Raw genomic sequence first — 14,227 nt, forward strand, 5'->3', positions numbered from 1 at the left:
TTTTTTTTTGGATTTTGTTTTGGTTTTAGTTAGTTACACTCGAGAATGAAGAAGGGAGCGAAGAAGAAAGCAGGTTCGCGAGGAGGCCGTAAAGCTGGTTCTACTTCATCGGCGAGTAAGAACGTTGATGCGGTGGTAGATACCTCGACGCAGGAGACTCAGCCTACTCAGGAGGAGGCAGAGGAAACGGAAGCTAAGGTGGAATCTCCGCAGCCTGAGAAGGAGGGAGATAACAAAGAAGAGGCGAAAGAAAATCAGGAGGAAGAAGCGGCGAAGGTTGAATCTGAGCCTGCGGAGGAGGGAGATAACGAAGAAGAAGAGGCGAAAGAGGATCAGCAGGAGGAAGCGCCGAAGGTTGAATCTAAGCCTGCGGTGGAGGGAGATAACGAAGAAGAAGCGAAAGAGGATCAGGATGAGGAGATAGAAGAAGCCAAACCTGATTCCGCTACGCAAAAGGAGAAGGCGAAAGGTGCTTCTTCTTCCCAACCGCCGCCGCTTCGTCGTGGTAAGCGTAAGAGAGGCTCAAAGACGGAGCCGGAGAAGAAAACGACTCCGAGAGCCAAGCGAGCCAAAGCAACCAAGGCGCAAGAAGATGAGCCTGAGTACTTCATGGAGAAGCGTAATCTGGTATGCTATTTCCTTTAGAGACTCATCCTCTGGTTTTGATTTACTGTTTTTCACGTATTTGGCTTTAAGATTTTTGAGTTTGATATGATGAGAAACGTTAAAGGGTTTGTGTCTCTGGTTTAACGATTAAGATTTAAGAAGATAGATCTGAGATGTTTTCTTACTCTTTGTTGTATAGAAGACGCATACAGTATGTGGTTGTGGTAGAATGTTGTAGTGTCACTCATTTGATCTAAATTTTCCAGAAGATAGGTGTGATGTTACCTTGTTTTTGGTTTTTTCCCATACCTCTGGCTCTGATGTATTACTTTCATGTTTGTTGTGTATTACAGGAGGATTTGTGGAAGGCTGCATTCCCAGTAGGAACAGAGGTATTTGGTTTCAAGAAGTTTGGCAGCAACATTGCCCTTTGGAGCTTTTTTCATCTTCAGGATTAAACTTTTGTTTTTGTGGCTTATGCTTTGTATACAGTGGGACCAGCTGGAGTCACTATATGAATTCAACTGGGATTTTACAAATCTTGAAGTAAGTGGCTTCTATCATACTGTTTCATCGCCCATTGTTAATAAGCTACGGTTCATTTAGTTTCTTTAAGTGGTACTCTTTGCTTTGTATGACAGGAAGCTCTAGAGGAAGGTGGAAAGCTCTATGGGAAGAAAGTCTATGTTTTTGGCTGCACTGAGTGTAACTTATTTCTTTTCCTCCTTACACTGATTAAATTGGCACTACTTGTTTCTGTTTATTAGATTAGGCTGACAGTTTCGACTGATTTTGCTTGAAAATCCATCTGGTACTGCAACGTGCATCTCTCTCTTCCCCTTTTGATTTCCTCTATCTTATCATTGCAGCTCAATCTCTCCCTTACAAAGATGAAACCAAGGATGTCCTTGTTCCTTCTGTCGTTTGTGTAAGCNTTACGGTTCATTTAGTATCTTTAAGTGGTACTCTTTGCTTTGTATGACAGGAAGCTCTAGAGGAAGGTGGAAAGCTCTATGGGAAGAAAGTCTATGTTTTTGGCTGCACTGAGTGTAACTTATTTCTTTTCCTCCTTACACTGATTAAATTGGCACTACTTGTTTCTGTTTATTAGATTAGGCTGACAGTTTCGACTGATTTTGCTTGAAAATCCATCTGGTACTGCAACGTGCATCTCTCTCTTCCCCTTTTGATTTCCTCTATCTTATCATTGCAGCTCAATCTCTCCCTTACAAAGATGAAACCAAGGATGTCCTTGTTCCTTCTGTCGTTTGTGTAAGCTTTGGTTTTGATTTTATATCATGTCTCTGGTGTTTGAAAAATATTCTCGGCATTGTGATTTGGTTTATTTAGGTTCCTTGGGAAACCAAGATCATATTGTTTATCTATACCTGATGATTCATTTTGTTTCTTATCTATTTACAGATTGAATCATCTATCCCCCCTTCTGATCAGATAGGAGTTGCATCGGTTCAAGGGGAGGTTGGGGAAATCATTCCAATGAAAAATATGAAAATGGCTTGGGTTCCGTACATCCCACTTGAAAAAAGGTATATAGACATCCTGAGTTCCACCTATAATTATCTGCACATTTGTGTGTTACTACTCTTACTTATGATGTTTATGAGAGCTGTTGCTAATATCATCTGCTTTTGTTCTTCTGCAGGGATAGACAAGTTGATAGAATGAACTTTCAAATTTACATCTTGGGGTGTACTCAGAGAAGGTAAATATTATGTGGTATCCTTTTCTCTCAATGTCTTGTTACCATGAAAGTTATAGAAGACGTGATTTGTTCATTTGAATAAGTAAGAATTACATTACGTATGGTTTTGAAGCAGATAGCTTTATCAGAAAGTGTTATGCAACACTTTCCATTCTTCGCTTATTTTCATATTCACATTCAGCAACTTAGAGTGCTTACCTCGGTGTATTCAGTCTAGCTTTGTATATATCCTTTGCAGGTCTGCTCTCAAACATTTGAAGGATGATCGTGTTAAAAAATTCAACTACTGCCTTCCTTGTGAGCTTATATTTTGATGCTTAGCTGGTTATTTTTGGTGATAGATTCTCAGTACCATGGCTTCATTTGCTTGAAAAATGTTTCCCTTAGACATCAAACTCTAAATATTACTGTTTTAATTTGATTTGCAGACATCGACAACCCATATAAGGTAGATGAATCTGAGCAAAGCACTGTGGTTCAAATAATGTTCCCTTCTGAGCCACCAGTAAGTTATTCTTCTCTTCCCTAATGGTTCAACAATAGAATTTGTTAGTTTCATATTGAATCAAACTTACTTCTCTTTTGTGCAGGTTGCATGCGAATATGACTGGGTGAAAAGCGAAATTGAGGTGCAGTATCTGACTTTTCCAATACTACAACTTACTTGAATTACTTCCTCATCTCAGTTTATTTTAGGAATTCACCGACAATCTGATTAAGGAGGAGACATTACTCCCGGAACAAAAAGATGAGTTCGAGGTAAGCAAGCTAGAGCTGGATCTGATTTGACAAATTGATTTGAGGGTTTTCTTTAAAATCACTCACCCATATATTTCATTATTCAGGAATTTGTCAAAGTGGAAAGTGACAAAGCTAAGACAGCTTATGAAGAGGTATTATGTTCCATACCTTCTGCAACAGAGCCGCACATGTAAATATATATACTTAACAATTAATTCTACAATTGGCAGGCACAACAAGCGCGAGAGAATGCAAAGAAAGGACTGAGCGCAGAGACCAAAAAAGCCTATCAAGAAATGAAGTTGTACAAGTTTTATCCATTGCCTTCACCAGACACACCGGACGCTGCAGGAATTGAGAAGGTACACAGATACAACTTTTGTTGTCAATGAAACTTTGAATATTAGCCAAAATCTGACATGTTTAACGTCTTTGTACAGTCCCCACTCATAAACAGGTACTTCGGGAAGGCTCACGAAGTCCTATAATCATTTCTCTAAAACCCAGGAAGCTTTTTGTTTCGGCAAACATTATGAACAACTGAAAATCAAAGAAACCACTTTGGGATGGTTTAGGCCAAAGATACAACAACACACTGATACAATGTCTTTTAGAGCCGGATTTTTTTTTTGTTTCTCTGTTTTCTCAATCTTTTTGACGCAACCAACCAAACAGTGTTTGAGACAGACTAAGCAAATAAGTTTTTAATCTAAAGAGAAAGAGTAACAACATAAGGAACGGGACAACAAATAGAGAGTAGACCTTCCTCCACATTTAGAGACGAGAAGCTGAAGAAGAAGAAGCAGCAGCAGAATCAGTCAAGGTAGTAGAGGTTCTTTTCTTCCTCTCTTCCTCATACTCAGCATCATCAGTTTCAAGCTGGAATCTACAGACAGGACAAGAGTTCCTTGTTCCTAACCATGGCACAATACAATCTCCGTGGTAACAATGCCCACATGGTAGCTTCTTACCAGTTTCTCCCATCACCATTCCATCTTTACACACAGCACAAACCATGACCATCTCTCCTTCGGAAGAACTAACCTCGAAAGTATCCAACGCTTCTATGGCCGATTTAGCAGCCGGTGGTGCGCCTCTCCTTCCACCACCGTCGCCTTCTGCTAAGTTCTGAAGCAAAGCTTCGTATCCCGCTGCATCGTCGATGTAATCAGCCGGATTACCTGTATATCGATCTGATTCCATACGGAACTCAATGGAATTGTCTTCAATTCCCATTAAAATCTCAGCCCAATCGAGAATTCTGTTTCGACCGGTTCTCGATCGCGTAGTCGTGAGAGGGAAACGATTTCTCCTCCTCAGATCATCTTCTTCCTCTTCGTCTTCTTCTTCTTCTTCTTCTTCTTCTTCTTCTTCTTCTCCTTCTTCGTTGACGGTTAGATTCTCTTCCTCCTCTTGTTCATCTTCATCTTCGTCCTCGTCATCGTCGATTTCGTTACCACGATTGAGCTCCAATCTGAAGAAATCATCATCGTAAGATAAAACATCAAGGTGTGGTGGTGGAGAGCGCTGCGAAGGCGCGTGGGCTAACAAGCGGAGCATCTGGAGGAAATGCGAGCCAATACTCGAGTCTTCTACAGTCAGATCTGGGGAAAGTGGCTGCGGTGGCAGTGGCGCCGGCGATGTGTACGCTGGTTGAATTGACTCGACGAAACCTTTGTTACATTCGCAGCACACGACCAAGTCATCTAAGGTTTCGACGAGGACGCGTTTGTTGCAGTGATAGCACCAGTACGAAGCCGTGTCATCCGGGGAAGACGACGGAGCATCGGACATCGTGTTATTCCCGTCGGGTTATCGGGCTTTCGGGTCCGGATTCGGATCCGATAAGCCGATGAAGTGGATTGGAGAAAACAAAATAAAATAAAAGAGGTCTCTCTGTATATTATCTAATTCTCACAAAGACATCATACTCATTACCCACTTGACCCACCCACAATATTATAATCTTTTTTTTTATATATTTCATCACATCATAATACTTACAATTTAATCAGACAGTACAATTGCTGTCAAAAACTAACTGATCATATCCAATTCGATATCCAAATTACCTGGCTTTGAATACTCTAAAAGGTAAGTGTTTAAGACCAAAAGAATCTTAGTTTAGACTAATGCGGCCTACTAATCCTCTATGTCCTTATCATACAGAAAGAAAACATGATTTTATTTCTTTTGACAAGAGAGTGTACATTCAAATAATAGCTCAAATATATAACTTTGTAACAAACCCAGCCATACAACTGTTTTCAACAGGACCCCATATAAATAAAAGACAAACATAAAACCCCCAAAAAAAAAAGAAAAGATGAAACAACCCAAAAATCCGAAATGGTTACAATAAGTTACAATACAAAAGGAGACTTGTTGACTCTGTCTCAAACCTTGGAATCAGAAGCTGACCCACCAAAAAAGTTATCCATAGCCAGGTCTCTCCATTCACCAAAGGTCGCAAATGGCAAAAGACCAGTGATGGCTGGAAGAACAAATATAAACACCACATACAAGACACTGCGCCTCGCCCCATATGGAAACAGTGTTTTAAAACGGCTCGACTTGGTCACTTGAGTCACGTTTATTATAGGTCCGTACATTAGACCATACAAAGTCAATGTGAAGACATTTGCAAACAAGTGGAAGAGGCAAAACACTTCCCAAAACATTAGCCAGAGTTTGCCGTCACCACCCAATGTGTCCACACAAACCTTTACCGGTAGACCGCAAAAAATACCAAGGACGATAACGATAAACGAAATCGGCATTGCTTGCGTCCTACCTGATGACCGCTGCATTATGAAGTATGCGAGGACCAAGAGCATTATCAAACCGAAAACGAACTGCACCCAAACTCGAATCCGGCAAATCATGGTGTTGAACTCTGAGTTTAACGTTGAAACATGTTTAGGAACCCACCACGTCGAACTTGTCTCCTCGGATGGCTCGCATGCTGCGGTAGCGTCTTCGATTCTCTTTAGTGAAAAATTGTAAGCCCCAGTTAACATAGAAACCGACATGCTGAAGACACTTACACCGAGCCAATCCATGACTCTTCTGACCATCTCTGCTTTTCTTGTTTCTTCTAATTCGGTTTTGAATTTCTCTTTCTTGAATGCAGCTTTCGAAACATCCATCTCTAGCTGCGATTTCTGCAGATTGTTTGATTCGTGCTTTAATCCTAGACCCACCTCTTTATAGGTTAGTCCTATCATCTTAAGACTAATCGCTTCTCTCTGTAGGTCGTTTGCTTCTTGTTGTTTCTCCGCTATAAACCTTAACATTGCAGTATAAGGCATTTCTGAACTTGAAGGAGGGAGACAAGAAAGTTGTCGAGACGCTTCGTGCAGGACAAGCTCATTCATCGAAGTGGTTGCTATTGCACTGCCTTGTATCACTTCATAGGCAGACGTAGAAGATGAAGTTTCCTTTGCAGATAGCTCGGTGTCTGAGTATTCGTCTATAATAGAACAGTCTAAATTACATCTCCCAACATCATCATTGTTTAACTGACGCGGATTTGCAGATTCATTTGTCACTTTAAGAATCCTTAGTGTATGGTTGAATGATTTCTCAAAGGTGGTCGCAAAGGAACCAAGCTTATAACCATAAACCTGTAATCACATCATTATGAATTACAAAGTCTAAAAAAATTCAAGAATGCGAAAAAATAGGGGGGAGGGGTGTTTATCTTACACTGGCTACTGTTTCTGTGGCAGCTCTAGCAGAGATCTGCAGAGCATAATCAATGAAATTCGTAGATCACTACCAAAATGAGGATTGAATAGAAAGCGAGAAGAAATCATTTGAAAATCCATAGTTAGTAGTAGTTAGTTACCATAGCAAGATCATCAACAAAAACATTCTGACCCGCGGCATTCTTTCTTTGAAGAACCTAGAGAACAAGAAAACAGTAAAAACTACAGAACAATGCAAGTCAATGACTTTTGTGGCTAAAGTAGCTAACCAGCAATATAAAAGACATGTTGAAAAATTTGGTGAGATCACAACCAGAGCTACATATTCTTGTAGAAAGGCTCAAGCTTTAAGACAAGACAATATGACTGTGCCACAGTAGATTCAAGTAATTGCTACATTTGAAGCTTGATTATAAACCCTCAAGAAGAACTTCAGATTTTTGAGGAGAAGATCGATCCTATCTTCGATTCAGGGTGTGAATTCAATTCAAGTAATACAGATTCAAATCCTGTTGTCTCTGAATTCAGATTTGAACAGAAGATCCTCTCATCAGTTTCCAGTTTTGAATCAACAAAACCTAAATTGAAAGACTTAGTATTTTAATAAGACTCCCTAAAGATTAAAACTTTAAAGCACATCAAAACCTAAATTTCACGCTAACATTGGTCAACTAGAGAGATATGAACAGAACGCATAAGAAAAAAATGACAAATCAAAAGCCAATTTCGTATTAAAACAGCTATCTGATGCAATAAAGAGAGAGAGAGAGAGAGAGAGAGAGAGAGAGAGAGAGAGAGAGAGAGAGAGAGAGAGAGAGAGAGAGAGAGAGAGAGAGAGAGAGAGAGAGAGAGAGAGAGAGAGAGAGAGAGAGAGAGAGAGAGAGAGAGAGAGAGAGAGAGAGAGAGAGAGAGAGAGAGAGAGAGAGAGAGAGAGAGAGAGAGAGAGAGAGAGAGAGAGAGAGAGAGAGAGAGAGAGAGAGAGAGAGAGAGAGAGAGAGAGAGAGAGAGAGAGAGAGAGAGAGAGAGAGAGAGAGAGAGAGAGAGAGAGAGAGAGAGAGAGAGAGAGAGAGAGAGAGAGAGAGAGAGAGAGAGAGAGAGAGAGAGAGAGAGAGAGAGAGAGAGAGAGAGAGAGAGAGAATTGAGCGAACCAGATTAGCTAAAGCCGCAAATGACATCCCCAGAGGAAACGCCAAGGCTTCAGCTTGTCGTTCACCAACGCTTCGTCGAGACATGCCTAAACGCACCGTAGGGTTTCGTAATCTATGAGCCACCCTCGAAACCCTTCGAGTAGAATTGGAATTGGAGGTAGAAGATATAGAACAAGAGGAAGAAGAAGCTGCGTCGTTGTTCATCTCTTTCTTCTTTCCCTTAAGCTTTCTCTTTTCCGAATCCGATTGCTTCGTCTTCTTCTTCTTCTTCTTCATCATCACCGTCTCATCTTTGACTTCTTCGTCCGATTTATGATTTGATTTCGAATTCGCCGGATCGGTGATGGGATTTTGGGGTTCCGGCGAAGAAGAAGAGAGGAGGAGGAGGGCTTCCATAGGCTATGAACATAAGTTTTGGGGTCAATTTTACAACTTTGACAAAAAGTACTTAACTTGCAAAGACTTTCGCCGCTTCGTGTCTTATTAGTGAAAAGTTTTCGAATTTTCCCAACTTTTTTTTTCTTGGGAATATGACTTTTGAATTTTTTAAAGTATGTGTGTTTAATTAGCTTAATATATAGATAAAAAAACTTGACCAAAAATTATAAAAAAATTGATTTATGCTGGTTTAAGGACATTAAAGTTCAATGAATTCTTCAATACAATGTATTGTTAATGTCAATTAAATAGGTAATAATATGTTTACTCTGTTCTTAGCGACGATTTGATATCTCTACCTAGACACAGAGGATAAATTATTATTACACACACAAGGACACAAGTTCACTGTTCAATGATAGGGATCGGTTCAGCACATGTATTACCGAACCAAATCAGTTTGGTAATGAAATAAAAATGAACAATGTAAAAAAAAAAGTAAAAAAAAAAACCGTGTGGCTCCGATAAATAACACGATGACGTGTCTTAACACAACCAATCAGAACACACAAACATCTTCTTGACTCATCTCATCTCATGACACGTGTCCTTTTCATATCCACCCCTTTTTTAATTATTATTATTTTTTCTCTTCCCTGTCTCTGCTGCTTCATTCTGAACCTCGAATCCTTCCTCTCTCACTGCGAAGTGCCAACAAGTCTTCTTCATCATCATCAAAAATCTCTTCTTTTCGTCCACGGAATGTTAAATTAGGGTTTTTGATTCGAGATCTCTTCCGAAACTTATCAACAATGGCGACTTCTTCTTCTTCATCATCGTCGTCTCTGCTTCTACCGAACATCAATTTCAACTCAAGACACTCATCATCTACAACAATCACTCGTTCCGTTTCATTCCCTGGGATTTTCTTATCAAGAAACCGGTTAAGCTACAGAAACCTTCAGTTTCGTACGAGATTGATCAGAGCTTCTAAAAAAGACGATACCGTCGCGGTTGAAGATCGTCGTGGTGAGAATGCAGTGATCAACGGCGATTATAACGGGAGTGCTCGTTTAAACGGTAACGGCTCAGCGAGGAAATCTGTCAACGGTGATAGTAACGGAAGCGCTCGTTTAAACGGTTACGGTAGTTTGGTGAAGTATGTGAACGGAAGCGTAACGGTGGAAACGGAGGAAGTCTCGAAGAAGAGAAAAGAGGATGTGAGGAAGAAGAGAGTTGAAGATATTGGTCAAGAGGATGCTTGGTTTAAGAATACTCCACAGAAACAAGTTGAGGTATGTTAATTACACATTAAAGTTGTATTCTTTTTTAATTTTTGTATAAATTCTGTTAATTTTTGTTTTCAGGTTTCTGTAGCACCTGGTGGACGATGGAACAGGTTCAAGACTTACTCAACTATACAAAGAACATTGGAGATTTGGGGATTTGTTGTACAATTTATTTTCAGGACTTGGTTAAGCAATCAGAAGTTCTCCTACAAAGGTTGTTACATTGTTTTTGTTTTGCTTACATTTAGGACCATTTTCTCATTTGTCTTAATTCTTTGAAAAAAAATTATGTATATTAGGGGGAATGACTGAGGAGAAGAAGGTTTTAAGAAGGAAGGTTTTGGCTAAGTGGTTGAAAGAAAGCATTTTGAGATTAGGTCCTACGTTTATTAAAATTGGCCAACAGTTTTCTACTAGAGTTGATATTCTTCCTCAAGAGTATGTTGATCAATTGTCAGAACTTCAGGTTTGGTTTCTTCTTCTTGTTCAATATGAATGGTACTTGTGGCTTTGTGAGGTATCTTCTTTGTAGCATTTTTTAAAAGTTTTAATCTTATGCTTTGTAGGATCAAGTTCCTCCTTTCCCTTCTGCTACTGCTTTGTCCATTGTTGAAGAGGAGCTTGGAGGATCTGTTGAGGACATTTTCGACCGTTTTGATTATGAACCTATTGCTGCAGCTAGTCTTGGTAACGTCTTTGTGATAATCTTCTCATACAAATTGCAATAAAATGATGATAATAATAATGGGTTTTGACTTTTTGATTCTAAATCAATACAGGCCAAGTTCACCGTGCAAGACTTAAGGGTCAAGAAGTTGTCCTTAAAGTACAGAGACCCGGTCTGAAGGATCTCTTTGATATTGACCTTAAAAACTTGAGGGTTAGTGCGTCTCTACCATAGTTAATATAAAGCTGTTCCATGTTGCAACTGTCCTTGTCTCATGATTTGCTTATGCGCTCTTCTAAAGTTGTTTTATGATGATCTGCTGAGATTTGTTATGCTTATATATAGGTGATTGCTGAGTATCTTCAAAAGGTGGACCCAAAATCAGATGGTGCAAAGAGAGATTGGGTTGCAATCTATGATGAATGTGCCAGTGTATTGTACCAGGTATGGTGATGTAGTTTAATGATTCATCGCTTCTTATGAATAAGTTTGTTTGTTTTTGTTGCTAATTGACCTTTGAGAGCAGAAGCTCAATCATATATTCCTTTCTTTTCCCCAATTCGCGTAGTAGAAACAATGTGCTATATTTTTCAGGAAATTGATTACACAAAAGAAGCAGGCTAATTCGGAATTGTTTGCTAATAACTTCAAAGACTTAGAGTATGTAAAAGTTCCATCTATCTACTGGGAATATACTACACCTCAGGTAATTACTACCTATCACCATTGTTTCACCATATATGAAGCCTTGATTTGACCTCGAGTGCAATATGTAACATTCTGTTCTTTGCAGGTCCTGACAATGGAGTATGTCCCTGGGATTAAGATTAACAAGATACAAGCCTTAGATCAGTTAGGTGTTGATCGAAAAAGGTTTGTGTTTTTGTACATCTTATTCCCTGTCTTATATTGGTATTTCTCTGAAAAGCGTAAAGTAGTCTTGTTGGTGTTGATTTATAACTTGGTACAATGCAGGCTAGGGAGATATGCAGTTGAATCTTACCTGGAGCAAATCTTATCTCATGGATTCTTCCACGCCGACCCTGTAAGTCTCTATCTTTTTTTCAACACTTAGTGTTAATAATCTCTAATTTGGTGTCCAATACTAAAAAAAAACTACATTCTAATTTTGCTTATGTAACTTTCTGAAGCACCCTGGGAATATTGCGGTTGATGATGTCAATGGTGGGCGGCTGATATTTTACGACTTTGGAATGATGGGAAGGTACTACATTTATGCTATAACAGGGTTATTGTATACTATGTGAAAAACTGCTTCATCTCAATTTGGTGAAGAAGCGTGATCTCCTTTATCATATTTGTTAAACTTATGGTTCTGCACAACTTTTTTTTCATTGTTTCTTGCAGTATTAGCCCAAATATTAGAGAAGGTTTATTGGAGGCATTCTATGGTGTCTACGAGAAAGACCCAGATAAGGTATAGTCAAGTCTCTAAGGTGTTCTCACTATCAATCTTCTACCTCCATGTTCCTTTGCACGACCTGAGCTCATACGTAATTATATGTATATCAATAAACAATCTTGTGGCAGGTACTTGACGCTATGGTTCAAATGGGTGTGCTTGTACCAACTGGAGATTTGACGGCAGTTAGAAGAACAGCACTATTTTTTCTCAACAGGTGATTTACTGGATCCTTGTACCCTTGTCTTGTATGATCGTGCTTCCTATTAAATCCTAGTTTCTTGTTTGGTTTCTCTAAACTATGTATGAGAGTGTGTGCATAATATCAATCAGCTGATTGTGTTACAGTTTTGAAGAGCGGCTTGCTGCACAAAGAAAGGAGAAAGAAGAATTAGCAGCAGCAGAAGAGCTAGGGTTCAAGAAGCCACTAAGCAAGGAAGAAAAGCAAGAGAAAAAGAAGCAACGGTTAGCTGCAATCGGAGAAGATTTATTAGCCATTGCAGCTGATCAACCTTTCCGGTTCCCTGCCACATTCACATTTGTTGTTNAACTACATTCTAATTTTGCTTATGTAACTTTCTGAAGCACCCTGGGAATATTGCGGTTGATGATGTCAATGGTGGGCGGCTGATATTTTACGACTTTGGAATGATGGGAAGGTACTACATTTATGCTATAACAGGGTTATTGTATACTATGTGAAAAACTGCTTCATCTCAATTTGGTGAAGAAGCGTGATCTCCTTTATCATATTTGTTAAACTTATGGTTCTGCACAACTTTTTTTTCATTGTTTCTTGCAGTATTAGCCCAAATATTAGAGAAGGTTTATTGGAGGCATTCTATGGTGTCTACGAGAAAGACCCAGATAAGGTATAGTCAAGTCTCTAAGGTGTTCTCACTATCAATCTTCTACCTCCATGTTCCTTTGCACGACCTGAGCTCATACGTAATTATATGTATATCAATAAACAATCTTGTGGCAGGTACTTGACGCTATGGTTCAAATGGGTGTGCTTGTACCAACTGGAGATTTGACGGCAGTTAGAAGAACAGCACTATTTTTTCTCAACAGGTGATTTACTGGATCCTTGTACCCTTGTCTTGTATGATCGTGCTTCCTATTAAATCCTAGTTTCTTGTTTGGTTTCTCTAAACTATGTATGAGAGTGTGTGCATAATATCAATCAGCTGATTGTGTTACAGTTTTGAAGAGCGGCTTGCTGCACAAAGAAAGGAGAAAGAAGAATTAGCAGCAGCAGAAGAGCTAGGGTTCAAGAAGCCACTAAGCAAGGAAGAAAAGCAAGAGAAAAAGAAGCAACGGTTAGCTGCAATCGGAGAAGATTTATTAGCCATTGCAGCTGATCAACCTTTCCGGTTCCCTGCCACATTCACATTTGTTGTTAGAGCCTTTTCAGGTTTGTAATGTCATTTGAGTTTGTTTTGACCATTCATTTCATGTTTTTTTTTGTGTGTGTGTTAAAACTCAAAAAGTATACTAATGTTTACTTTCTCTCTGCAGTATTGGATGGCATCGGCAAAGGTCTTGACCCACGATTTGATATAACGGAAATTGCAAAACCGTGAGTCTGCACACACTATATTTCATATCTTCTTGTTAATCAGAAGAGTACTCAACCTATTTTTCACCAGCTATGCTTTGGAATTGCTACGGTTCCGGGAAGCTGGTGTAGAAGTTGTAGTGAAGGTAATAGCATGTCTTATCTTTTACTCCAGATATGATCTTATCGTCCATAGTTTTATATTCTCATATGCAATCATATTAACTAATGTAGGACCTGAGAAAGAGATGGGACAGGCAATCACAAGCATTCTACAATCTATTTAGACAAGCTGATAGAGTTGAAAAGCTAGCTGTAGTCATTGAACGACTTGTAAGATACAAACAGATCCACCCACTACAAAACTCCCAATCTACATGATTTTCTTTTCGTGATCTAATGAGTTTATTTTTCACCTCTATGCTTCCACAGGAGCAAGGTGATTTGAAGCTTAGGGTCCGCGCGCTAGAGTCTGAGAGAGCATTTCAACGTGTTGCAGCTGTTCAAAAAACAGTAGGAAGTGTAAGTAGAGCTTCCCCTTCTCTTCATTTTTTTTACATCTTGTACATGAAAACTCGTCAATCTGTTCTTTAACCCAATGTGTTTCCCTACAGGCTGTTGCTGCAGGAAGCTTAGTCAACCTCGCAACAATTTTGTATCTGAATTCTTTAAAAGTAAGTTGTCACTCATCAAATCCAATCCATCTTGTTCTTTTTGTCACATATCTCATTGTCACAAATGTTCTTGTTTCTTTCTGTTCTCAGACACCTGCTACTCTAGCATATACAGTATGTGCTTTCTTCAGCCTCCAAGTTTTAATTGGAATCATTAAGGTTAAGAAGTTCGATCAACGCGAAAAACTGATCACTGGAACAGCTTAAGAACTTGGTTGGTATATTCTGATTTTCTCATCTCTTCTTATTGTTACATTATATCATACTCAAATTCTCAACCCTTTTTTTTTTTTTTTTTTTTTTTTTT

The 14,227-nt window shown here is 39.2% G+C and overlaps 3 protein-coding genes and 1 pseudogene across 3 annotated transcripts in view; 2 read left to right on the forward strand and 2 right to left on the reverse strand.

The window, feature by feature from the left end:
* The window catches only part of LOC104762658 (probable serine/threonine-protein kinase kinX), a 4,797-nt gene extending 1,194 nt beyond the window's left edge, over positions 1-3,603 (forward strand). Inside the window, exons 2-15 of the mRNA XM_019240437.1 lie at positions 30-627; positions 960-998; positions 1,099-1,152; positions 1,248-1,311; positions 1,476-1,534; positions 2,029-2,153; positions 2,270-2,329; positions 2,568-2,626; positions 2,758-2,834; positions 2,920-2,958; positions 3,026-3,088; positions 3,175-3,222; positions 3,301-3,432; positions 3,511-3,603. Of these exons, the coding sequence (XP_019095982.1) occupies positions 46-627; positions 960-998; positions 1,099-1,152; positions 1,248-1,311; positions 1,476-1,534; positions 2,029-2,153; positions 2,270-2,329; positions 2,568-2,626; positions 2,758-2,834; positions 2,920-2,958; positions 3,026-3,088; positions 3,175-3,222; positions 3,301-3,432; positions 3,511-3,558 (1,449 nt within the window). The 5' untranslated portion in view covers positions 30-45 and the 3' untranslated portion in view covers positions 3,559-3,603. The remainder of the gene's footprint in view (positions 1-29; positions 628-959; positions 999-1,098; positions 1,153-1,247; positions 1,312-1,475; positions 1,535-2,028; positions 2,154-2,269; positions 2,330-2,567; positions 2,627-2,757; positions 2,835-2,919; positions 2,959-3,025; positions 3,089-3,174; positions 3,223-3,300; positions 3,433-3,510) is intronic.
* LOC104762657 (E3 ubiquitin-protein ligase CIP8) lies at positions 3,618-4,991 on the reverse strand. Its single transcript, XM_010485988.2, has one exon. The coding sequence runs from the start codon at positions 4,862-4,864 to the stop codon at positions 3,845-3,847; it is 1,020 nt and encodes a 339-aa protein (XP_010484290.1). The 5' UTR covers positions 4,865-4,991; the 3' UTR covers positions 3,618-3,844.
* On the reverse strand, positions 5,278-8,424 carry LOC104762659 (protein CPR-5). The gene is made up of 4 exons (XM_010485990.1): positions 7,929-8,424; positions 6,921-6,977; positions 6,779-6,814; positions 5,278-6,696 (listed from the first exon to the last, which is right to left on the reverse strand). Exons 1-4 carry the CDS (start codon positions 8,322-8,324, stop codon positions 5,467-5,469), a joined length of 1,719 nt encoding a protein of 572 aa, XP_010484292.1. The 5' UTR covers positions 8,325-8,424; the 3' UTR covers positions 5,278-5,466.
* Positions 8,977-14,159, forward strand: LOC104762660 (annotated as a pseudogene).

The sequence above is a fragment of the Camelina sativa genome, chromosome 18 (assembly GCF_000633955.1).
Source record: "Camelina sativa cultivar DH55 chromosome 18, Cs, whole genome shotgun sequence".
NCBI lineage: Eukaryota > Viridiplantae > Streptophyta > Magnoliopsida > Brassicales > Brassicaceae > Camelina > Camelina sativa.

What these genes read in the sequence shown, in the direction of transcription:
- LOC104762659 (XM_010485990.1), bottom strand. Translation starts at nt 8,324, where the DNA reads ATGGAAGCCCTCCTCCTCCTCTCTTCTTCTTCGCCGGAACCCCAAAAT. An exon ending in TTGCGGCTTTAGCTAATCTG is followed by an intron (nt 6,978 to 7,928) that starts GTTCGCTCAATT and finishes CTTGTTCTCTAG; the next exon opens with GTTCTTCAAAGAAAGAATGC. An exon ending in TTGTTGATGATCTTGCTATG is followed by an intron (nt 6,815 to 6,920) that starts GTAACTAACTAC and finishes TATGCTCTGCAG; the next exon opens with ATCTCTGCTAGAGCTGCCAC.
- LOC104762657 (XM_010485988.2), bottom strand. Translation starts at nt 4,864, where the DNA reads ATGTCCGATGCTCCGTCGTCTTCCCCGGATGACACGGCTTCGTACTGG.